Raw genomic sequence first — 26,139 nt, forward strand, 5'->3', positions numbered from 1 at the left:
GATCAAGTCAAGTATATTTTTGAAAAGCCAGCACTTACCAGAAGGGTTGCTAGGTGGCAAATGATGCTGACAGAGTATGACATCTAATACACTTCACAAAAAGCCATCAAAGGAAGTGTCTTGTCAGACTATCTTGTCGAGCAACCGATTGATGATTACCAACCTATGAGGTTCGACTTTCCTGATGAGGACATCATGCTTCTCAAATCGAAAGATTGCGAGGAACCACTCCCGGAGGAAGGGCCTGACCCTGAATCCAAATGGATTATGATGTTTGATGGGGCGGTCAACGTCAATGGTCGCGGAGTTGGTGCAGTATTGATCACGCCGGTGGGGGTTCATATGCCATTTTGTGCCAGAATAACTTTTTCCTGCACCAACAATGAAGCCGGACGAAGTAGAATGGGTCTGTTCTCGATACAATCAGCTGAGCCTAGTTGAGGAAAAGAGACTAGCAGCTATATGCCATGACCAACTATATCGGAGACAGATGAAGAGAGCATTTGATCAGAAAGTGCACCCTCGGGAGTATCAAGTCGGTGAATTGGTACTCAAAAGAATTCTTCCTCCCAACACAGATCACAGGGGCAAATGGACACCGAACTACGATGGTCCGTACGTGGTTAAAAGAGTTTTCTCTGGCAGAGCTCTGATGCTAACAACCATGGAATGGCGAAGACTTCCCGTCCCATGTTAACTCAGACGCAGTTAAAAAATACTTCGCATAAATTGACCCGCTGGACAAGTAAAAGAATGGTCCAGGAAAAAAAGGGCATCCCGACGAACCAAAAAAAAAGGAATGAAGAGGTTCAGGCAAAAATTAGGGATATAAAAATAAAAATGTACACCCGACGAGTCGAAAACCCGAAAGGGCGACTCAGGCAAAAAAGGTATCCCGGTGGATTGAAAACCCAAAAGGGCGGTCCACGCAAAAGTTAGGGAATAAGCGAATGTCGATTCCCAGCTCGAGGACGATTAGCAAGTTCATATCCCCAGCAAAGATCGATTCCTACGACATTTTCCCAGGAAGTGCTTTCCTCACAGACTCTCCTCGCAGAGCCTCGCCAAGCAAAGTTTCCATAGTTGATACTCCCCCAGCAAGGTCAACTTTTCAAAAGGCCGATTTATTTTCGGTGGCTCCCCGGTCCCGGCAGACGGATCGTTCCCCACAGAGCATTCAAGGATTGATACAGTGATCCGCTCCCTACCAGAGTTGCTTCCCCAAGCAGATTTCTTTTTTTCTTTTGCACCATGAATAACATTTGCATTTGCATTTTGCATGCATATCATATCAAACATACACATAAGCTGATAAACAGGTTCTTCAAAGCAGACCGAAGAATTGTTGTACAACCAAAGTCATGAGATCCAGCCAGAGGATCAAGTGTGTGTGATCCAGCCTGAGGGTCATTTCGAAGATTCAGCCTGAGAATCGTGTTCCAGTGATCCAGCCTGAGGGTCATTTTTGAAAATTCAGTCTGAGAATCGTGTTCCAGTGATCCAGCCTAAGGGTCTTTTTTGAAGATTCAGCCTGAGAATCGTTTTCCCAAGAGTCAGTCCAAGGTTCGTTTTGAAGATTCAGCCAGAGAATCGACTACGAGCATTATTTCCCCAGTAAGCCGGCTAGAGGAATAGATTGACAGCTCAACAGAAAATCAGCTTACAAGAGGATCCAGCCCGCGGATCGCAATTTAAAAACAAAGTCTAATCGAAGATTCGTTACAACATGTTCTAGCCTGAAGAATATGTACGAAGCCCAAAAGTGGGATATTCTCGAAGCTGCATATCTAACATGAAGATTGTAGATTCCGAAAGAGGGTTAACCAGCGCATGCCTCAGATGCAAGATCCTGATGATGGGAATTTATCATCAAATCAATCCAAATCTAGCCAGAAGATCGAAGTCAGATCTAGCCCAAAGACCGGAAATAGATTCAGCCAGAGAATCCAAACAATTCAGATCTAGCCAGAAGATCGAAGTAGATTCAGCCAGAGAATCAAAGAAAATAGATTCAGCCAGAGAATCGGAACAAAGGAGATCTAGCTAGAAGATCGAAGAAGATCTAGCTAGAAGATCGAAGTCAGGTCTAGCCCGAAGACCGGAAATAGATTCAGCCAGAGAATCGAAACAATTCAGATCTAGCCAGAAGATCGAAGTAGATTCAGCCAGAGAATCATAGAAAATAGATTCAGCCAGAGAATCGAAACAAAGGAGATCTAGCCAGAAGATCGAAGAAGATCTAGCCAGAAGATCGAAGAAGATCTAGCCAGAAGATTGAAACAGTATCCAGCCCGAGGATCAAAATTAACATCCAACCAGAGGACTAAATTGAGTATAGATTCAGCCAGAGGATCGAAACTCCAGATTAAGTCAGAAGACTGATTCAAATTCAGCCAGAGGATCGGAAGAGAAATAAACAGCGCGGTGTATTTCAGCATTTTTGTGGTGTTCTCGGAGCGCAAATTTTTGGTCTGTCTTTGGTATTCAATCACAGCTCACCCTGTTTGTCTGATAAGCTGTTCGCTTTCATCCTGCTCGGGTTAGCTGATGACTGAATAGGGGCAGCTGTAACACCCCAAAATTTGTCCTCCTTATTCACGCATTCATTTTTAGGTCATTTAACGTTAGATGCATTGCATTTCATCATGTCAATCGGGATTAGCTCCAAGAAGCTTGAACATCATCCAGGACACTTTTTTTTTAATTTATTAAAAAAAACGAGAAAAAAACGAAAAAACGAAAAAAGAAAAAGAAAAAGAAAAAACGAAAATAATAATAATAATAATAATAATAATAAATTAATTAAATAAATAAATAAATAAAAAATCTTGGACTTGGACCTCTCTCATTTGATCCCACAAAGCCATGAAAATCAGGTTATAAAAGAGGGAGAACAAACAGAAAAAGGAAGAGAAGCAAAACACTCTGAGGTTTCCTTGGAACAAAACCTGAAGGGAAACCTACGAACTAATCTGCAGCAACCTCCAGGAAACTCTGAAAGGTTCATTCTTACTCACACACTTTCAACTCAAGCAAACCCTAACATTGATTTGCAAATCCAGTCGTGCCATTTGATTTCAACCGATCTCTCCAATCAGGTTTGCCCTATATCCATCATATCTATGCTTTCAATTTGAATTTTCTGAATGTATGAGGTATTATGGGTAAATTTGATACCCTTTCGACGCATGTGTTTGACAAGAGGTTTAGGCCTCCTACCCTTGGTTGCTTTTTGTGAGCTTTTTTGTGAATTTTAATGGAATTATTCATGTGGTTACATTTTGATTTGGGGGCAACTCTTGGTTACCCTATTTTGTTTCTCTAACCTGTTTGTTGAGTTTTGTTTTGTGAGGGCTCATATGACTCTTGCAGAGAGGGTTTGTGGGGTTTTCCACTTTATTTGTGGGACACCACCTGGAGGTTTATTCCGATTGCCTGTACTGACTCACTTTCTCTGATGGTGTTAGCTTGGAAGGATCTCTGGTTTCCTTATTCCTCTATTTTTTCCTGCATTTTGTTGCTTTCTTAGCTGGAAGACCTCGATAGGAGGCAATGTTTTGTGTGTTTACTTTATGCAGGTTCCTTCGTCAAAGACTGCCCTTTTGCCCTTGAGCATCCCTAAAACCCAAAGCAACACGTTAACTCCTTCTACTACAGGCGAGTAAGTCTCCAAAGGTCGAGCATCCGGTAGATTGCGCAGTAACGTCGTTCGTCCAAAACCCAATCCATAACCCCGTAGTTAGCCGAACTACGGCTTGCTCTGATTCTCATTCCAAATGAGATACGTAGGCATAAGACACGATGTCTTAGCGAACACAATTACCCTTAACCCCTAGGTAACCGAGCTACGAAGACTCTGATTCTCATATTCAGATGAGATACGTATGCAGTGGATGCGACATCCGTGCGAGTCATTTTCTTTTGACCCCCTTTTTTTAGTAAATAACACATTAGATAAACCCACACCCTTTAGACAAGAACTACAAAAGTGGATCCCGTAGAGTACTACGGATGCGTAGGGGTGCTAATACCTTCCCCTCGCATAATCGACTCCCGAACCCAAGATTTGGTTGCGAGACCCTGTCTTGTCCTTTCCCTTTTCCAGGTTTACTTTGAGCGTTTCCTTTCCCTCCTTTGGGATAAATAACACACGGTGGCGACTCTCCTGTCTTTCTTCGCCGGTTGTTTTTTTTTGCATTCCATTTTTCAGGTTGCGACACATATGCACACAAAAAGGGCTCCCTATGAGTGCCTAGGACACTTTGGGCGCTAACACCTTCCCTCTGTGTAACCAACCCCCTTACCTGTGATCTCTGATTTTTATTAGTTTTTATTTGAAAACTTCTTACCTTGTGGGTTTTGTTCGTACTTTTTCCCTTTTCCCTTGGAAACAATAAAAGCGCGATGGCGACTCTTATTAATTGATCTCTAGCTTGTCAATAGCTTGATGATCATGAATTTCCCGCTACACTGACCATGACACATGGCAGTCAAACTCTTCTCTTCAATCAAATTCAATTGATCATATCTTCTCTGACACCATTCAGCTTCAATCAACTTGGCTTCCATTAACACACGCATTTATGGGATCTCAACCTCAACGGGGAGCATAACTTCCATGTCATAAACAAGAGAGAAAGGGGTTTCCCCTGTCGAAGTATGAACGAATGTATGGTACCCATGCAAGGAAAATGGGAGCATCGCATACCAATCTTTGTACGCCACAACCATCTTCTGGATAATCTTCTTAATATTCTTATTTGCAGCTTCAACATCCCCATTCATCTTGGGTCTGTAGGGAGAAGAATTATATTTTTCTATTTTGAAGTCTTTGTAGAGCTCTTCCATCATATTGTTATTCCAGTTCAATCCATTATCAGTAATGATCTTACTTGGCACATCATACCGGTATATGATCTGATTCTTGATAAACCTCATAGCAACTTGCCTGCAGTCATTCGCTTATTCCCTAACTTTTGCGTGGACCTCCCTTTTGGGTTTTCAATCCATCGGGATACCCTTTTTTGCCTGAGCCGCCCTTTCGGGTTTTCGACTCGCCGGGTGTACATTTTTATTTTTATATCCCTAATTTTTGCCCGAACCTCTTCATTCCTTTTTTTTTTGGTTCGTAGGGATGCCCTTTTTTTGCCTTGACCATTATTTTACTTGTCCAACGGGTCAATTTATGCGAAGTATTTTTTAACTGCGTCTGAGTTGACAGGGGACGGGAAGTCTTCGCCATTCCATGGTTGTTAGCATCAGAGCTCTGCCAGAGAAAACTCTTTTAACCACGTACGGACCCTCGTAGTTCGATGTCCATTTTCCCCTGTGATCTGTGTTGGGAGGAAGAATTCTTTTGAGTACCAATTCACCGACTTGATACTCCCGAGGGTGCACTTTCTGATCAAATGCTCTCTTCATCTGTCTCCGATATAGTTGGCCATGGCATATAGCTGCTAGTCTCTTTTCCTCAACTAGGCTCAGCTGATTGTATCAAGAATGGACCCATTCTGCTTCGTCCGGCTTCATTGTTGGTGCAGGGAAAAGTTATTCTGGCACAAAATGGCATATGAACCCCCTCCGGCGTGATCAATACTGCACCAACTCCGCGACCATTGACGTTGACCGCCCCATCAAACATCATAATCCATTTGGATTCAGGGTCAGGCCCCTCCTCCGGGAGTGGTTCCTCGCAATCTTTCGATTTGAGAAACATGATGTCCTCATCAGAAAAGTCGAACCTCATAGGTTGGTAATCATCAATCGGTTGCTCGGCAAGATAGTCTGACAAGACACTTCCTTTGATGGCTTTTTGTGAAGTGTATTAGATGTCATACTCTGTCAGCATCATTTGCCACCTAGCAACCCTTCCGGTAAGTGCTGGCTTTTCAAAAATATACTTGACTTGATCCATCTTTGATATCAATAGAGTCGTGTGAGTCAACATATACTGTCTTAGTCGGCGAGCAGCCCATGCCCAAGCGCAGCAAGTTTTCTTGAGCAGTGAGTATCTTTGTTCACAGTCGGTAAACGTTTTGCTAAGGTAGTATATTGCATGCTCTTTTCGACCTGACTCGTCATGCTGACCGAGCACACAACCCATTGACCTTTCTAACACAGTTAAGTACATGATCAACGGTCTTCCCTCTACTAGAGGCATTAGAATCGGGGCTCCTGCAAATACTCTTTTATTCTTTCAAAGGCTTTCTGACAATCATCATTCCAACTGACCTCTTGCTCTTTTCTCAGCATTTTGAACAATGGCTCGCATGTGGCTGTAAGATTAGATATGAACCTTGAAATGTAGTTCAATCTGCCCAGGAGGCCACGAACCTCTCTTTCTGTTTTAGGTGCAGGCATTTCTTGAAACCTGGCATATCTTGATAGGACTGATCAATCGTTCTTTCACCTCGGCCTGTTAGATGAATTGTTCCTTCTATCTTTTCTAATGACATAGGGGTTTTTATGAAAAATTCTTCCCTTTATAATTTGAAATAATAGAAACAATATTAAGTGATGTAATGACATGTGTTAATTTTCCTTTTAAGTTTTCAATTTCAATTTTCAAAATTAGACAAGTATCAGAGTTTGCTATATCTACCTTTTCTTCTAAAGTATTAGAAACACACAATTGTCCTTACCCATATTCTAAACTTTTGATGTTGCAAGACCTTATCAAAATACCAACTCTAAGCCAATTGATGGGAATAATATGGGTGTATAATAGTCTAGAAGGGGGTTTGAATAGATCTTTCCTCCAAAAACTAGTTAAAAAGTTTTCTTTCAAAACTCAGAGTTTTATGAAAAAATATGCAGCATAATTTGTACGCTAGTTGCGATTTATGATTGAAACGATTACACGATTGACATTATAATTAGAAAATAAAATGTAGATGAATAATAATGAATAGACTAAACAACCAATGTGTAAATTGTGCTAATTTAAATCCACACGAAATGTGTAACTTAAATTTATCTAATTTACGAAGAAATTTACTATTAAAGTTTTAAAATTATAATCAACTAGAAGATTGTTTAGAGAGTTATTCTAACACATACCTTAATTTACACATGAATCGCTATAAAACATTAAAACCTAGAAACATGCCATTTCTAGAAAAATGATAAATACTACACATACAAATTTATGTAAAAAATTAGAAGAGATGGGAAAAAAAGGAGATTGTGCACCAAGTTTATACTAGGTCATCGCATTCGTCCTCGTTAGTGCCAAATATAGTCTCCAATGGTAAATCATTGAATTTTTTTAAATTTTCCACTATTTTGAAAATTGTTTACAACATCTTTTTAATAGAATTATATGATTCAAGATAATACTAAAAACTAAAATAAACTTTAATCTAAATCCTCTTTCTTTCGATGTATACAACAATGAGACTGATTTTCTCAAGATTTTCACTCAACCTTTACATTCACCTTTTAGATTCAAGAATCTTTCTCTAAGCCTCAAATTTGCAATGACCTTTACTTAACCATGTCGAAAGTCTCTTGTCTAAGCCTTGATATGTTTAATGGAACTAGAAACTCCAACTTCTTGTGTAAAAACCTTCACTCAGTTCTATCGAAGCTTTCTTGGAGAAAAGAAAACCTTTATTTTTTCTAGGCTGGATTGTAAATGCTTGCTACACAACAAAAACAAATTGATTTTCCAATGTGAAATATAAAAAATCCATAAAATATTAGATCCTAACGACCATCCTCTCAACAGATCTCACACTCATAGTGTTGAGAAATTAAACACACAAACATGGTGAGTGCTAGAGGTTGAATATGAAACGAAATTCAGATGAGGTGTAAGAGTTGTGTTATATAAGATATTGAAATTTTTGTTTTTTTATGTGTTGGAGATGAGACACTAAAATAAGTGTAAATACCTTTATGATTCGAGTCACGAGCAAAGAGTATGATTTGAGTTAAATTAAAGAATGATTTGAGTCAAGAACTTAAAAAACCAGATTTTGCACATTTGATTGGAGTCAAGAAATTATATGATTCAAATCACAGAATCAAAAGCACAATCCAAAAATTGAATTTTATCATGATTTGAATCAAGCCTATCTTATATTTTAATCAAAACCTTCATGATCCGAGTCAAGAAAATTTGTGATTCAAATCACTCTAATAGAGGCAAAACTTGTTTTTATAATTCATTTATTGATTCGAGTTATGACATTCCTTGATTCAAATCATTCTTAAAAAATAGAAATTTTTAGAAATTTCAAATGTTCACGTTTTTTAATTATGCAGTCATGAGTTTTTTATTCAAGTTTTTTCCTAATCAACTTGAACCATATTGCATCGCCTTTAGGCGAAGGGTTTGATTTATGCATGATAAGACACTTTAATAAAAAAAACTCTCAAACCTATAATGCACAAATATCTATTTGAGAGAAGACTCAATTACTAAGAATATAAAATACCAAATGACAAACTACAAACCATAATCATATCAAACTCTAGGAGATCATATCAATTTCAATAACATTCTTCCTTGTGACTCTATAAAGTAGCATACATATGATCTCTCTTAAAAGAATCTTCTTCAATGTCAAATATCACACCACAAAAAAGCATAAATTATAGCGGTTATAAATAACTGCCGTTATTTACATATATTTTGGAATTTTTTAGGTGTGAGGTAATCCTACTAACATTATCGTTCCACTTTTGACTCTTCCTTTTTTTTATTTTTTTTATTTTTCATAATATTTTAACTTTCCCTAATTTTCGACCTATCACTAACCATGTCCTCATCGTATTCAACTCTCCCTTTTTCCTTTCTCCTAATCTTACTGGCTGATTTATGGCAGAATTTGTTAAGTTTTTAAATGGAATGATTCCTCGATGCTTATCTTCCTTTTCAGCTCATGTGTGTCAATGGAAGGATACTTGGATGCTTATAATCCAAATTGCTTTGTCTCGCCTACTGGAATATTCATCAATTGAATTGAGGTGAGGATCTATTTGTACTATATTCTTGGATAGTCATATTAAAGTTAACATCACACCTGCCATTGAAAACTTGTGTGTACTGGATTGTTTAACTTGATTTTTTGAAATTTGTCTTTTATAATAAGTACCTAACATAATGAAAATGGTACTTCATCTTTAAAGAGTAATTTATTTATTATCCATCTAATATCATCAACATATGAAAATGGTGTATGCAGAAGGACTCTCAATATTTTTGGAAATTCTTGATGGAAAATAAATTCTCAACCTTGAGTGTAAGCTGAGTTTTTTAATTTCTAATATTAATGCTAATGTAGATTTACAAGTCTTAATACTAGTGTGAAATCAAGGAGTTGTCTAGTTTTCTCTTATAGTTGGCAAAATGCTCTATGGATGTCTAATAAAATATAGAAGTGTTTTTTTAGCAGTCTTAGTTAGTGGCTTCAATGCATTTAGTTTTAGTTATTCAGGGCGGAGGTTTACGTACCTTTTTCTTATGTTGTATAAATTTATCTCTGCTAGTCAACCTCAAGAAAAAATTATTTGTGTCTTCTATCAGGCTACCATTTTCAGGCTTATGGTTAGCATAAATGAAGTCTCTCGCAGTTTGGATTTTCTTCGATTTCCTCGGCATCTAGAAATTAGAAGTTTGCACTTGGTGCGACTTCTTTTATCGTTACGATTATGGGGAAATACTGGTGCATGTCTCGTTACAATTTTAAAGTGGTATTGGAAATTTGAGACTTTGAGGCACTAATTTTGTATGATGGTGTTCTTTGGTGGCTGAAGTCTACTTAAGTTTTTATTCTCATGGATGCTTCTTTGGTGACTAAAGTCTTACTGAACTTATAGTGTCACTGGAGGCTTGTGTTTGATGTATAGCAAATTCAAAATTTGAACGGGTGTTTATAATCCCTTAAATCCCTTAGCATGTCTTATGTTTAGTTAATCTACTTTTTAGTAAATAATGTCTTTTTAAAAAAAATTGAAGGTGGGTTACTGAATTCTAATGATGGTCAAACAAACAACCTTTGGTAATAGCTAATAGATTGGAGAACAACATTTGGTACTACCTGAAAATATGTTATCTTAAAGTGTCCTGATCTGAAGTGAGCACCCCATCAATTTTAAGAGAATAAATGAGCTTGGTTGTGTGATTTATTTTGGCCATGCTAAGGAAGAACTTGATGTTTCTATCACCCTTCTAATTTCAATTCAATTTAGCCTGATCATGCCAAAACATATTCTCAAGATGCAAAGTTTCTTTAAACTTTGTAAGGGAAGCTTTTTCATAAGCACTAAGCACATCAGAAAACCCTCATCCCGAATCTTTTGCTGAATTTGCTAAACTTCTATGATCATCAGTAACCTTTAGGTGCGCATTCCCAAAAGAGTTTCTGTTCCAAGTCCTAAGAATAACATAAGCTTCCTATGCTTTTCAACAAACACAAACATGGTACATAAAAAAATATTCACATTCTAGCAGTTCTTGATGACCTCAGTATAAAGAAGGTGTGTGTACTACATTTGTAAAAATTTGAATTGCAATGAGAAGGAGACAATTATAATTCTAAATTAAAGCGTCAGGGGATAATGATGAGAGATAACTTTAGCATAATCACTAAAGGTTAGGTAATGCATTTGTTCTATTATTCAGAGATACCAACTTCTGGACAAGTCTCACTAACCAGGTCTGAGGGAACAAGTCAAAACTCATCCAAGATTCTGATATCAAAAGAAAGCAGACTAATTACTAAGGATAATGCTTTTAAGGACCAATTTTATTGGGATGTTGGCAAGATCCCTTGAGTTCAAAAAAAAAGACAAATCATTTCAAATGTTAATGTGTTAGGACTACATGTGCATAATACACAATATATGATTAATAATTTTTTGAAAAAATAAAAATTAATTGAAAAAAAATGTTAAAATTAAATTAAGCAATAATTAGTTATACTAAAAGTAATTAATAATTAAATGAAATGTTTTCTAACAATAATAAAGTAAAATACTTAGCATATATAATTAAAAGAAGATATGTTGTTAATTGAGGTATTTTATTAAATAAACAGAACCAATTTTAAAATTACAAAAAAATAATTTATAAATTTCATAATGATTTTCAAATTTAATTAAAACTATAATAAATTAAAAAAATTAAAAATATTAAAAATATTTTATTGAATATAAAAACCCACGTGTGGTTGTTTAAGATGTTTTTATGCTACATATAAAAATTGGTTTGTTAATTTTAAACGGTCAATGTTCAAGTAGCACGTCTGCACAATAATAAAAATTTAATATTTGACAAAAAATTAAATTATTAAAACAAAGCATGTTAAAATAAATTAGACAATATTTAAGTATTAAAAAATTACATTTTAATATAAAATTAAATTAAATATTTATTGGATAAGATAAAAGTAATATGTAATTCTTGTTGAGATTTTAATGCATAATAAAACCGGATGAAATTTGTAATATTTATTGTATAAAAATAAGATTAAAGTTATATATGTATATTTAGGGAATGTTTAATATTATTTTTCATTATACAATTATGACTGTTTTTAAACCCCTACTTTTCTTCTTTTGACAGAAAAGTTTGAAGTGTTGTTCCAAAATTAAAAAGAAATAAATTAATTTATATTTAAATTATAAACAAAAATATAGACCTATCATAACAGAATTATTATTAATGATCTTAAAAGAATAAAATTTTCAAAAGAAATTTAATCTAACTATAATGGTTTAAAGTTCCTATATCATATTTCAAGAATTTGATATTACAAAAAATAAAAAATAATAGAAACAAGTATCAAAAGTCCTAAACAAAGATCTTCACTCAAACTCTTTCTGGTTGGAGTTCACAATTCTCGTCCTTTGATTTCTTCGATCTTTCATTTTTGAGATCAATTGAATTCTTCGACTTTTCTCCACTTTTTTCAATTTCTTGCATCTTAGTGTCGAGTAAAAAGTACAACTTATCGTTGACCCTAAATGACCAAATATCAAGTTTTTGATTCTCTTTAAAATTATTCTCCAATAATATAGGTGACCAATCCTGAACAAGATTGTAAACACTAGTAGTGCTCATATTCCACTTCTTCAAAGATAATGGGAATTCGTTAAAATAAGGATCTAACACAATCACTTTTAAACCGACCGGCTTTCCTTCTTGATCCCTTGTTTCTAAGATTGTCTTTTCTATTTCTGTGAGAAAATCAGATCTAATTTGTGTAATTGGCATTGAAAGACGATTGTTGTTATAGCTGAGATCAGACATAAACAATGTTTTACACATGATATATTTAATATCATTACCATTCAACACTGTGATCATGTTATTAACATGATTAGGCAATTCTGGTGGTGGTGATAGGGGAGTTTTTTCCTTACGAATGATTGGTTTCCTCCTAATTGCGGACTTTGATTTCACTATTCTTTCTCCATCAGAGATATCTTCATTGTCTGGACGATACCTTTGTTTGCTATTAACTTGTACTTTTTTCACTTTCCTTTGTTGACATGAGGTTTGATTGATTTTCTCTATTTGTGTTAACTCATCTTTGGTATAAAATTGTGGAGAAATTTGAGATAACACACAATGCAAAGTAAAATGAGGCAATGGATCGAATTTCTTTTCTAAAGAATTCAGTTTTTGCATATATGCATTGATCTTCTCAATAGCCAAAGCTTTCTTTTCCATCATGCATTGAGCTTCCGTATTTTGCAATGCTTTGTTCTTCTCCATAGACATTGATTTCTTTTCTTTTCTTTCTCAAATAACGTGTTGCTGTATCGGTGAAGTCTTGTGGTTTCAAGTGTTTATCAAGTGTGTATTTATAGTGTTCATGGAGATTTAAAATTTAAAATTAAATAATGGTAGAATCTTATCATATATTTAAATTTCCTTCTATATAGGCTAAAGATATAGATTTGATACTATATCTCGGGTAGTTAGTTACAATGAATATATTTTATTTGTTACCATATATTTTGTTATATTTTGTTTGTTACCATATTTTGTTTGTTACCATATATTTTGTTTGTTACCATATTTTGTTTGTTACCACAAATTCAATTAAGCTGACTTTCAATTTTAAAAACACAAGTAGAGATAACAAAAAATACGGATTGTTTATTTACTTCAATTTTATTTACATAATTTCCATATATATCTCAGTTCTCCTTTATTATAGGTTAGCTTTTCAACAACAACAAAAAGTTAAAAATTAAAATCTAGATCAATCAATGACATTAAATTTATTTTGCATATATTAAAAAATTTGATACAAAAGAATCCATTCAATATCAGTTTAAATTTTTTGGGGAATATTAATCTATATCAATTTTATATACAAATTATATTAAGTTAATAATTTTTTATTATGATAAAAAATAATTAATCATTCTTATATTTACATTATAATATATGAGAGAGAGAGAGAGAGAGAGAGAGAGAGAGAGAGAGAGAGAGAGAGAGAGAGAGAGAGAGAGAGAGAGAGAGAGAGAGAGAGAGAGAGAGAGAGAGAGAGAGAGAGAGAGAGAGAGAGAGAGAGAGAGAGAGAGAGAGAGAGAGAGAGAGAGAGAGAGAGAGAGAGAGAAGAGAGAGAGAGAGAGAGAGAGAGAGAGAGAGAGAGAGAGAGAGAGAGAGAGAGAGAGAAGAGAGAGAGAGAGAGAGAGAGAGAGAGAGGAGAGAGAGAGAGAGAGAGAGAGAGAGAGAGAGAGAGAGAGAGAGAGAGAGAGAGAGAGAGAGAGAGAGAGAGAGAGAGAGAGAGAGAGAGAGAGAGACTAAAAATAAAAACAATAATTATTACTCGTAATTAAAACAATAAACACTAATAATAAAACAATATATCTCAACATTTCTGATACACTACTGCTAGCTTCGTCCATTCAAATTGGCAGATGTCTTATTGAAGTCATAGAAAAGTCCTCGAAGAGGGAGTTTCAGAAATACTGTATGTCGACATCCAATTAGGTTACAACTTACAACAATGCAAGTAGGTTACTTATGGGCTGACCTTGTGTTGTATTCTATTGTGTGAGATCCTTGTATTTATGCCTTTTGGCGTGTGTATCAGGATTAAAGATTCCCCCCACTTATAAACACACGTTCAAGTCATATATTGTACGATGTGATACTCTTAACACACCACCTCACGCCCAAGACTGGAGATTTGGAACGTGGAAATAAATGGTGGGTGGCCCGATGATGGAAACCCGACAAGTGGTGGTCCAACAAATCTTAAACCAAACTCTAATGTCATGTTAAGGATTGTGGTTGAGCCTAACTCAATCCTACAAAATCGGCTTGTAGGATGATGAATGTCCCCATTCATAAATACATGTTCAGGCCATGTTATGTCTGATATGAGACTCTTAACAAATAATAAGGGCAGCTTAATCAAAACATCAAGCTTTTGACATTAGTAAACCCAAAATACTATACCCAAAAGAATTACGGTATCGATGTCGGTGTGTCTCTGTCGTGCTGTGTCCCGGTGTCCGTGCTTCATAGATTATGAATGTAGATATTCTAGAGTGGTTGTTAGTATTCCTAGACGTAACAACTTCCTAGGTTAGTGCTTAGTTCAGTGTATTATAAATAAATACAAGTAGTGTGATCTAATAATTTACAAAATTCTATATTTACAAATGTAAACAAATATCTAATTCTATATAAAATGCAGGTCATTAAGAATGGTTGGTGACACTGTTATTACTGGTAGTGATGACTGGACAGCAAGAATATGGTCTGTTTCACGAGGAACATGTGATGCTGTCCTAGCATGCCATGCAGGGCCAGTATTATGTGTTGAATATTCTTCGTTAGATAGAGGAATAATAACGGGTTAGTATAACCAATTTTTGGCTGTGGTGTCATTTGATCATCCTTATTTTGTCAGCTTTTGAAGAGAGTTGTTCAAAGAGAATTTCTTTGTTGTGTTTTAACTTGCTGAAGGGTTAAATTTCCATTGCAGGGTCAACCGATGGCCTGATGCGGTTTTGGGAAAATGATGATGGTATGGCAGCCTCATTAATGTTACAAGTTATTTTGATTCCTGGCATTTAACTTGTTTTCCTTTTTGTTGACCAAGAAACACCAATATGTTCAAGAGTATCATTTATTGTAGCTTAACCTGCGGTTATTCATATGACTACACCTATCATTGTAAAATACTATCACAGTACTTCTAGTCCACTTGTACAGTGGCTTTTGATCTTGCAAATTCAAAGAAGCATTTTTATAAGAAATACATAGGCTGTGTGTCACATGCAATAATGTTCCAGAGATCATGTTATGTCCACAGTTCTGCTGTGCAATGTCAAAAGGAATTTAGATCACTTAGTAACATTGTACTCTTTGAATTTGCAGGAGGTATACGGTGTGCAAAAAATGTAACAATTCACAACGCTGCCATATTATCTATCAATGCTGGGGAGCACTGGTTAGGTATTGGAGCGGCTGATAATTCTCTTTCTCTCTTTCATCGGCCCCAAGAGAGACTTGGTAGTTTTTCTGGCCCCGGGTCAAAGATGGCTGGTTGGCAGCTGTACAGAACACCACAAAAAACAGTTGCTATGGTATGCGATTTTTTGGTTGTCATATAGTTTCAAATTTCTTTTGACTATAATTTCAAATATACGCATATATATTTCATTTTCATGCCTCAAAATAGGTATGGTTCAAAATATAGTTTTTTCCCTGGTAATCTTTTTAATATACTTTTGTTATGGTATTCTTTGCCTCCAAGATCAACTTGCCAAGTTCATACACTAATTTCTACATGCCTGATGTAACTGTATCTATTATCACATAATCTCTACTACTACCACTTTTGTTATTTCTCTGGATGTTTATCCTTGAGATTCTTGAAGTTACTTTAGTAACCACATCACTCATTTCCATAATAACTATTGCATTGAAGTTAACGAAATTAAATATATTTCAATTTCTCTATGAAACCATTCCTTGCAGTAGTGACAATTTATTGCTGATTATTTTAATTGGCATCAGTTACTTGAGAACACATTTTTGCTAGACATAAGTGGTTGGGGAATGTTATTGTATGCATGTTTAATTCTTTCTCTTTATTATCATTGATGGCCGACTTTGCTTGTTTTATGATATTCAGGTAAGGTGCATTGCTTCAGACCTAGAGAGGAAAAGGATATGCAGTGGTGGTCGTAATGGGCTTCTAAGACTATGGGATGCAACCATCAATATTTGAGTGTTCATGTTTGTAATTGTAGCATTGTTGTTTTAGTGAAAAGCAAGGCACGCATTGAAGGGTGTTATCTTCACTGTTTTTGTTTATTTACCGGTCAAGTACAGAATACTCAAGATATCTCAGACAAATCTAAAGCTTGGAACCCAAGTTTGGCTGTGATAATCTCTGCAGCATATACGTCTTTATACTGTGGTTAGAGGTTCCTGTATCCTGAATGTACATAGCCACAGATAGAGCGACAATCCAAGCTAGGGCTGCTGAGGTTGAGTCTTTCTAATTACGGGTTGGACGAGTAGTTCACACCATAAATAATTGGTTGAGCAAGGACAGTTTCGTGCACTCCGTACCATCCGACGCCGAGCGGTGAGATTAGACAAGCTCACCTTTGTATGTCTTGACTTTGGGATAGGTATGACGAGCTTGTTGAGGCACAAATGTATGAGGCTGCCACTAGGGTGTACATGTTATATCCAGTAGCATGCACTCTCTTTGCGAATAAGTCTCATGTTTATATTCATGTTATGTACATGTGGCTGTTCAGTAGCCTTGACGATATCAGTTGGACTTGGGGTTGCGTTGTGTTGACCATCCTATATACATCACTTGGAGTTGCGACTGTCTTTGAGACCAGACAACTTGCTGGTTATTTAAGTCTATTACAAGTATACTTGAAATTATTATTTGTAGTTTAGTTCTTATTTAATTGTTACGAATAACATTTCTTAATTATTATTTGTTGTGTTTGTGTTCTTTTATCAGTGCTGGATATACGAGTATTTTTCCATCATCTGTGATAGGAGGGTGCAACATTCCCCTGCCCCACATGCGAGGAAATGGAAGACCATGCATGCATATCCCAATGGTCTTGTGGAGTATATGAGAAGGCTTGATGTGCTGACTGTAGATGATGCCATATGGACACCATACACAGGTCACATAGTCCACCGTGAGTTTGATGACTCTTCTTTATATTCTGGTTTTATGCGATGGGAGACCTTAGTCGCTAGACACTTGTCTGAGAGGTGTTTACGACAATATGTTATGTCTAAGACATCCCACGACCAGTTCTGGATATTCCATCTACGAGCATTGACAAGTGATTTCAGAGTAACATCATTAGCTCTGGTCGTGCCATTAGAGATCGCGCAGTGAGAGCTCAGCACGACTTGCAATGTGAGGATGGTTACTTGCAGTGGTACCCCACTGTATCACACCCTCACATCATCCCACATGTCGAGCATACAGATAATATTGGGCCTTCCGATGTCGGGGTACTTGTCGATGACGTGTTGTCACCGCCACCACCTCTAGCTGATGCCGATGATCAGCATTGCAGATGATTGCAATTATTATGGATAGCCTCATGGGTTTAATAAACCAGATGGTGAGGTTTTTACTAGATTATCTCGGACAACACACATAGGTCGTGGGGGCCTATTTAGATATTATTATTATTATTATGCATTATTTGTATATTATGTGTAACATTACTCAGGCATCTGCACAACACTTTATTAGATAATATTTTGGATCTTCCATTGATGCATGATGAACATAATTTAACATTTGGCAAAGGATTATATAACTTAGACAAACGAATACTATCACAGTACTTCTAGTCCACTTGTACAGTGGCTTTTGATCTTGCAAATTCAAAGAAGCATTTTTATAAGAAATACATAGGCTGTGTGTCACATGCAATAATGTTCCAGAGATCATGTTATGTCCACAGTTCTGCTGTGCAATGTCAAAAGGAATTTAGATCACTTAGTAACATTGTACTCTTTGAATTTGCAGGAGGTATACGGTGTGCAAAAAATGTAACAATTCACAACGCTGCCATATTATCTATCAATGCTGGGGAGCACTGGTTAGGTATTGGAGCGGCTGATAATTCTCTTTCTCTCTTTCATCGGCCCCAAGAGAGACTTGGTAGTTTTTCTGGCCCCGGGTCAAAGATGGCTGGTTGGCAGCTGTACAGAACACCACAAAAAACAGTTGCTATGGTATGCCATTTTTTGGTTGTCATATAGTTTCAAATTTCTTTTGACTATAATTTCAAATATACGCATATATATTTCATTTTCATGCCTCAAAATAGGTATGGTTCAAAATATAGTTTTTTCCCTGGTAATCTTTTTAATATACTTTTGTTATGGTATTCTTTGCCTCCAAGATCAACTTGCCAAGTTCATACACTAATTTCTACATGCCTGATGTAACTGTATCTATTATCACATAATCTCTACTACTACCACTTTTGTTATTTCTCTGGATGTTTATCCTTGAGATTCTTGAAGTTACTTTAGTAACCACATCACTCATTTCCATAATAACTATTGCATTGAAGTTAACGAAATTAAATATATTTCAATTTCTCTATGAAACCATTCCTTGCAGTAGTGACAATTTATTGCTGATTATTTTAATTGGCATCAGTTACTTGAGAACACATTTTTGCTAGACATAAGTGGTTGGGGAATGTTATTGTATGCATGTTTAATTCTTTCTCTTTATTATCATTGATGGCCGACTTTGCTTGTTTTATGATATTCAGGTAAGGTGCATTGCTTCAGACCTAGAGAGGAAAAGGATATGCAGTGGTGGTCGTAATGGGCTTCTAAGACTATGGGATGCAACCATCAATATTTGAGTGTTCATGTTTGTAATTGTAGCATTGTTGTTTTAGTGAAAAGCAAGGCACGCATTGAAGGGTGTTATCTTCACTATTTTTGTTTATTTACCGGTCAAGTACAGAATATGCAAGATATCTCAGACAAATCTAAAGCTTGGAACCCAAGTTTGGCTGTGATAATCTCAGCAGCATATACGTCTTTATACTGTGGTTAGAGGTTCCTGTATCCTGAATGTACATAACTGTGATGAAGAACAATTTTTGTTAGTGTGGATAAGTTTAGTTAATTGTGCAGAACTAATCCCAATTGATTTTGCAATAAACCTTATGGTTACTTTGTTCTAATCAAGATTCTTGTTATGCTTGTTAAATTTGGAAATTATTAAACAAACCACTAATTAAACACGGCAAAGGTTTTTGACAAAATTGATTAATATCCGCCACTCTGCTTTTGTTAATATTGTTTGTTTTGCGTGCCCGTGGATTCAATTTTTATTCTTAGTACTAATCAGTTCGAATTAGTGGGTGATAATGAGGAATCGCTAACCCTAGATGAGAGTATGTGATAGAAAAATAAACATGTGCTAATTTTCGACATTGTTCATGTAACGCAAAATTGTTCAAGTTAGCAAGTTTTTTTAATTCTTTTAAAATAAAAAAAAGCAAAACAAACTTGATTCAGTATGACTGAAGTAGGCTACTCTCCTTCAAAATGTCAAATCTTGTGTTCTCTATCAAAGTCAATGGCTGCAGTCGTGCGATTCTTCGAAAATCCAATGAGAAAAAAAATGAAAAAAAGGCACGTCTCAATCACTCAACGTTCGTATGTGTGCTTCTTAATCGATTTCTCCTCTCTTCTTATCAGCAACCAATATTAGTTTATATATATATATATATATATATATATATCTATATATATATGTATATATATATAATCATTTAAGGTTACATTAATTTTTTAAGTTCTACACTGCCCTTAATGAATGTCATTAATGTAAAATGATTAAAAACAATTGAAACTAAACAAAATCAAATTATCCTAGATAAATAAAAAGTAAATTGAAACTAAAACGTAGAAAAATCTAATTAAATATTACGAATATTTTGATGAAGAAATCAAAATAAAAGGATTTAAAATGAATAAAATTACGTGCGAATAAATGTTTGAAAAAATAAATTGAATGCTTCAAAATGCTCGACGTAAAATAAACTTTTGAAAAACAAATAAGTTTTGATCAAACTTTGAGATAAAAAATACTCGGTTGAAAAGGTTCTGTCTGATCAAAATGCGACTGCAAAAGAAATCGAAAAATAAAACGAACACACCACGTTAAATTACACGAACCGTAGGTTAGTAAAATTGACGTCCTGAAGCTCAATTTCGAAATTTTTTGCCCGCTAATTTACGTATATTTGAGAAATAATTCAACCGATTTATCTATAGATCCAAAAATTTATTCTGATTGACATTTTAAATATTATGCGATATAAAATGAATCTTATGATAGGCAAAGATACCAAAGTTATGATAAATGTGTCGATTCGATGATTCAGGATCAAAATTAAGGTGTGATAATATGGTTTAAATCTCATCACATAACATTTTTAAATCTTCAACTGAATAAACAAAACATAACATGCATTGTTCTACTATGTTACAGAAATACATCTCCGTAACCGACGATACATCTCTGGTACAATATATGTGTCAAATGCCTTTTAGAATTTATGCATGATATGACTTTAAAATATTACGGATATACATCTTCGAATCATTTAATCAGACAAGAGCTTTGTGAATTTGTACTATGCTTTTAACTGCAATATTAAGAGGGACTTGGAAACGGAAGCCCATGGATCTTAAATTCTAGTTTCCTAATATTGAAATGCTATTACCATAACCTAGCACCTACTTTATATATTTTCAAATTCTATTTGCATAACCGAGCATCTAATTCTATTTTCAAATTCTATTTCCAAAACACCACACATAACGGTTATCAAATTGAAAGAGAGGTTCTTTGTGAAATCATGGTTAAATTATGCATGAACACATCCATGGATTGAAAGCATTTACACTAGAAATCGCCTCTATATTTCATTGAACCAATATATAAAAGATAAAACTCTATTTCGTTGTACGTACAACAACATATTAGAATATTGACAACTTGTTTTCATTACATTAAAATGACCACTGGAAGTAAGTCGCATAGCCACTACAGTCCTCGTGGAAGTGGAAGATCAATGGTTCTTTCTCCAATCCGAGATTCATCTGAGCCATGACTGGATAGAATAAAAAGTACAAATCAGTGAAATTCATGTATTTACCTAAGATATGACATCGAAATTAAACATCAGATATTTACCTAAGATAACTCAAAGCTGACATTCGATAGAGACAGGTAAAGACCAAGATATGCAACCCGATTGTGTAAAAGAATGCAAAAGTTCGGGCATACCTGCAAAACATAATATTATACCCTCTTAATTTATTTATTTTTAAAAATACATGAAAGAGTAATACACTCGAGCAGTTACAGACGCAGATAAAAGTTAAAACAATATTGAGACCCATAAACAATATCATTTGGAAGAATGTACCAATGTATTGCAAAAAATAAATAAAAAATTGCTCCATAATTAAATAAAATACCAAACAGATTAACACATCATGTAAGAAGGAGGAAGCAGAAACACAAGAGTATATCTAAAATAAGACAGAAGCGTACTTGTTACCGAGAAGAAATCGTCCACTGCTGAGTGTGATTCTGTCCCTGAATCCCAACTCCTTATATCTTTGATCTCTTTCCTAATTACATGTATGACAAATAAATAAGTGCAAAAACAAGGATTGCATGATATTAAAGAATGTGTTTCAAATCAGTTTCTTCTTATTTGGCTTTCTCTCACTCCCTGATCTGCTCCACTCTCTACCTGTCAGGTAAAGTGGGTAAAAAGAGGGGGAGATTTAAACAGAAGAACTCCTCATCGAGATAGTCCCTAGTACCAGTGTTCTATTGCTTTGACGTGAACTACTAACAGGTATATTGACGTCTGACAAATGGAAGTTCAGTCTTTCTCTATAGAAATAGTTTCCTTGTTATGTGAGAGTGTGTGTAATATTTTTACTACCCTGACATGAATATAAATACAATACTGGAGTCTGGAGGAAGAGGTATACATTCTCATTCACTTTGTTGGGTTTCCTTTCGATCCTTTTCTCTCCACACTTTCCATCAAAGACGTGACAGTCTTTGTTTCCAGAGCTGATTACTGGATATATTAGTGTTTCCTAATCTCATTAGTAAAACACTGAAGAGCTTATACTTTGGATAGAAGTTATTTTCCAGAGTTGTGAAGACAAGCTATCCGTGACATCCTCAACCTTAGTAGATAGAAGATTCTCATGAAGATTGTAATGTATGACCTAAGTTATCTTGGGAATATATATAGACTTTGAATGTGTCACTAAGTATTTAAAGAAAAAATAATAATGTGGCACAAACAACAACCTTAAAAAGATAAAAAATGCTACACTTAGGATGTAATTGTGCGAAGAAAATGGCCCACCTTTTTTGAGAATGCAGCAAAAGGATTTATATCTTCCTCGTATATCTTCTTGTATTTAGATTCAACATCTGATGCAAAACCACTTTCAAGATCTTCTGCATACTGAGCATAAAATCACAAACAATATCTCAACTTCAAGATGAAAACTAGGTTATAATGTATAAAATAATTGAAGAAATAAATAGCATGGCGTTGCAATAAAGATAATGTACAACACCTTTTTAGAACCCCGAGAAACCACTTTCTCAACATTATAGTCTTGGACATAACGAATTTTTCCGTATAATTTAACATTATCTCCTTTGGTCTTTTCCAGCTCTGCTGTTAATACCCCAATCTTCTCCTTCAACTGCCTTATTTCCTATTAAATGCAAAACATTCACCCATGTCCACCATCATATTAAATATAAAGTTTGATGGAAATAATGTGAAATAGAAAGGAAAAACAAATGAATGTCCTAAACCAGTATTACAAAGATAAACGCACCTCTTCTGTCTCTCTCAAGCGTGTCCTAAATCGATCTCTCTGACTACATATCACTTTAAGCATAGAGCTCTGATCTTGATCTAAGGCATGCCTTTGATCCATATTCTGATGCTGCAGAAGCAATGTAATCTTAAAAATCAAATTATTTAGGTAAATGTTTCACCACAGGACAATAATTGTATCAGTTAACACTTAAAAGAAAGGCAACACAATGCAGAATAAAAATTTTAATGTGTAAACACTCACTACAAAACTATATGGTACAAGAATAAAATTATCAATGCTTCCCAAGATCATTAAAGACAACTAAATTGGTTTTATAAAGGGGAAAACAGTAATAAATCACCTCCGGGATACCACATCTCTTCAGTTGTTGAAATTATGGTATTTAACTTCTGCTGAAGATTATGTGCTTCACAAATAAGTAAAGTATGGTAAGAAAAGCATATTGGAAAATGAAATTCACCTCAGACACCTCACTCCGATTAGCCTCTGATAGATCCCAGTCATCCAGGAAAGTTCCTTTATGATCTTTGGAACTGGAACTGGAACTAAAACAAATTATTCGATCCTTCTTCACTCTGAATCAGCTTCTGGCTTCAACATGAAACTTTTAGCTCAACTTTTCAACTTTCTAACGCCTATTAGAACGCGTCAATCCAATTCTTGTAACTCAAGTTATAATTTGTATAGTGACAAGGTATCAAATAACTATTTATGCTGAAATTAAAGTACGAAAATAAAATAAAGCCAAAAATAAAATTAAATATAAAAATACACTAAAATAGTAAAAATAATTGAATAAACTATAGATTTGCATAAGTATAATAGTAGAAGAAGATTCATCAAAATGCACTGGTCAAATTCCTCCACACTTGAACTTTTGCACTCCGAACAATATTATAAATTCAAAATTCAAAACAGAAAAAAAACAAGAACAAACAAAACATGCAATTCCAAAGGTTATCAAGATACAAAGTGCAAGCAAAAATCTAAGTCTAAGCTTCAAGAAAATGACATTAGTAAGTAACTCTTTTGTAACATTCAAATCAAATATGAAAAACATATTACCAAAGAGTACATAAAAAGCAGCAAGATCGTCACAAGATAAAATTCACTAAACTCTCAAGTGTTTAGGTAGACTATTTACACTCAAAGCACATCATGAAAGAAATTACTATTATAAGCTTGAAAAGATCTAACATCCACAATTGAATTACATGCACACAAAGATCAAAATGACTTTTATTTCGTTGTAACTTGGTCAGAGTATGGGTGAGATAAATTTTAAGGGATACTAGGCTAAGATTCAAAGGGGAAAAAGAGACATGAAAGAACTTGTGGGAGTTGAACTACATTCATCCACTTTCAAACAATAACTTTTCTGCGATTTTCTTCTCTTTTATCTTTTTATCCTCTTTTTTTTCATAAGGAAAATGTAATGAAATCCTTCTTTGCTTTTTCCACTTCTTTTTTTAATATTGTTTTCTTCTTTTTCTATATATTTTTTTTCTTTTTCTGTCAACTTTTGAATGAAATATCACAACTATAGTTATTCAACCTCACATAACTTCAAACAAGACTCTTTCAGTCTTATGAATGGGTGATAACATTGTTTTTCACTTTCAGGCTTGTAATGAGTTTAAACAAAGAATATGATAATAGGCTCAAAGGGGTTTTCAAACAAGGGATGATGTTATTCAGGGTTGGCTTTTTGGTTAATGACTAAAAAAATAAACAAAACAAAAATAAGTTGCCTTTATCATATCAATATGCATAAGTAAACAAAAAGTTTCAACAAGAGTCAATTCAAGTTCTAGAGACTAACAAACATGAGTGAAATCACACAAGAAAGAAAGAGATGCATTTTTGAATCTTATCCATTAAAAGGTTCAAAATCTCACAAGGTTAATTGATCTACCACAAATGATGTACAATTTAGAGTTTAGTTCTACATATCATACTAAGAATGCACAAAAAGAATCAATCACATCACATCATAATTCTTTAATCAAGAGAACAAAGAAAATACTCACAGTTGTAACTAAAAAACCACAGAAGAAAAAAATATGCATTTTTTCATGTCAGAAAACAAATAAAATCAAAGAAACTGAATGAAATAAAACAAAGTAAATGATTCTCTCCCCCATGCTTAAAACATATATTATCCTCAATGAAAGAACATAAATATAAAATAAGAGTGAGAGAAAGGAAAGAACACATATGAGAAGTCAAAGCGGATAAAAGATCACATAATAAGTCTTTCCCAAAGAGAGCTCTTCTACAGTCTCTTCTTCCAAAGTGGGGCTCTCATGGAGTCGCTTTGGATAGTGTCCATTGACCTTGAAATTTTGATTATTGTCTTCGCCTTGTATTCCAAGATCAAAAAAGGATCTTCGATAAGTAAAAGTGTTCAGTGGATACGTGAAAGTGATCTCATTTTTCACAACATCAAGAATCAAAGGCTTAAGAGGACATCACACTACTTTTGTTCCATCTTTAAATGAGATCATAGGCATGCATATGGATGGGCTAATATCACGAGTGTCAACCAAGTTCCATCAAATTCCCTTCTTATGTTTCTGCTCAAGTTGAAGCTTTGATGAATAATATAAATCCTCAGGAAGTGGTTTAGGCTCTAAAGAAGGTGGTTGTTTAATGAACGATATGTTTGGGGTAACCGGGATGTCAAGAGCTTCACCTACATAAACAACTCCATTTACACTATCACCCTGCAAGGCAACGTCAATCTCAGCATAAACAGCACAAAGGTTAGTGTTAGTACAATTATCACATGAGTAAGTATCATCAAAACCAGAAAATTTTGGAAAATCAGCTGAAAACAAATCAGAATAAGATTTATTAACAACTTCATAAAGCAACTCTATTTGAAAAACATAATGCTCTTCCTTGTTAATCTTCTTATTTTTCAATATTCTTTGTAGGAAAGGAATTGGTGGTACATACTTGTTTTTCGCCTCAACAACAATAGAAGGTTCAGGTTTATTTTTTGGTGTTTCACTGACAATTTTTTTTCTAGGGATGGTTCTGCAACTTTTATGGATCTCAAGGAAATTTCACTCACATTAGGGCCTTTTGGATTAACAATTGTTTGGACAGGTAGTTGGTTCTATCCTTGAGCTTATTGCATGACATTAATTAAAGTGGCAAGCTGTTAAATTTGTGTTTGCAAAGTCTGAATACTGGAATTTCTTCGCTGCTGAAATTGGAAA

At 34.8% G+C, this 26,139-nt stretch overlaps 3 protein-coding genes across 5 annotated transcripts; 1 reads left to right on the forward strand and 2 right to left on the reverse strand.

Annotated features, from left to right (window-relative positions):
- Positions 1–11,818: 11,818 nt before the first annotated feature.
- On the reverse strand, positions 11,819–12,801 carry LOC127114540 (B3 domain-containing protein At2g24670-like). Its single transcript, XM_051046609.1, has one exon. The coding sequence runs from the start codon at positions 12,731–12,733 to the stop codon at positions 11,819–11,821; it is 915 nt and encodes a 304-aa protein (XP_050902566.1). The 5' UTR covers positions 12,734–12,801.
- Positions 12,802–14,648: 1,847 nt separating this feature from the next.
- LOC127114541 (DENN domain and WD repeat-containing protein SCD1) lies at positions 14,649–19,169 on the forward strand. Of its 3 annotated transcripts, XR_007800378.1 has the most exons (5): positions 14,649–14,830; positions 14,961–15,002; positions 15,356–15,564; positions 16,116–16,410; positions 19,064–19,169. XR_007800378.1 is itself a non-coding variant. In XM_051046610.1 (4 exons), exons 1-4 carry the CDS (start codon positions 14,680–14,682, stop codon positions 18,862–18,864), a joined length of 498 nt encoding a protein of 165 aa, XP_050902567.1. In that variant the 5' UTR covers positions 14,649–14,679; the 3' UTR covers positions 18,865–19,143. The 3 variants fall into 3 exon arrangements, 2 of the variants coding, with proteins under 2 accessions (XP_050902567.1, XP_050902568.1); XM_051046610.1 differs by lacking the exon at positions 16,116–16,410 and having other exon boundaries at positions 18,769–19,143; XM_051046611.1 differs by lacking the exons at positions 15,356–15,564; positions 16,116–16,410 and adding an exon at positions 18,009–18,217 and having other exon boundaries at positions 18,769–19,143.
- Positions 19,170–20,918: 1,749 nt separating this feature from the next.
- LOC127114543 (protein CASP) lies at positions 20,919–23,447 on the reverse strand. The gene is made up of 7 exons (XM_051046612.1): positions 23,373–23,447; positions 22,907–23,017; positions 22,637–22,780; positions 22,420–22,521; positions 21,579–21,658; positions 21,216–21,308; positions 20,919–21,132 (listed from the first exon to the last, which is right to left on the reverse strand). The coding sequence occupies exons 2-7, from the start codon at positions 23,006–23,008 to the stop codon at positions 21,066–21,068; spliced, it is 588 nt and encodes a 195-aa protein (XP_050902569.1). The 5' UTR covers positions 23,009–23,017; positions 23,373–23,447; the 3' UTR covers positions 20,919–21,065.
- Positions 23,448–26,139: the final 2,692 nt, after the last annotated feature.

This window comes from Lathyrus oleraceus, unplaced genomic scaffold, assembly GCF_024323335.1.
Source record: "Lathyrus oleraceus cultivar Zhongwan6 unplaced genomic scaffold, CAAS_Psat_ZW6_1.0 chrUn0556, whole genome shotgun sequence".
NCBI classification, from domain to species: Eukaryota; Viridiplantae; Streptophyta; class Magnoliopsida; order Fabales; family Fabaceae; genus Lathyrus; species Lathyrus oleraceus.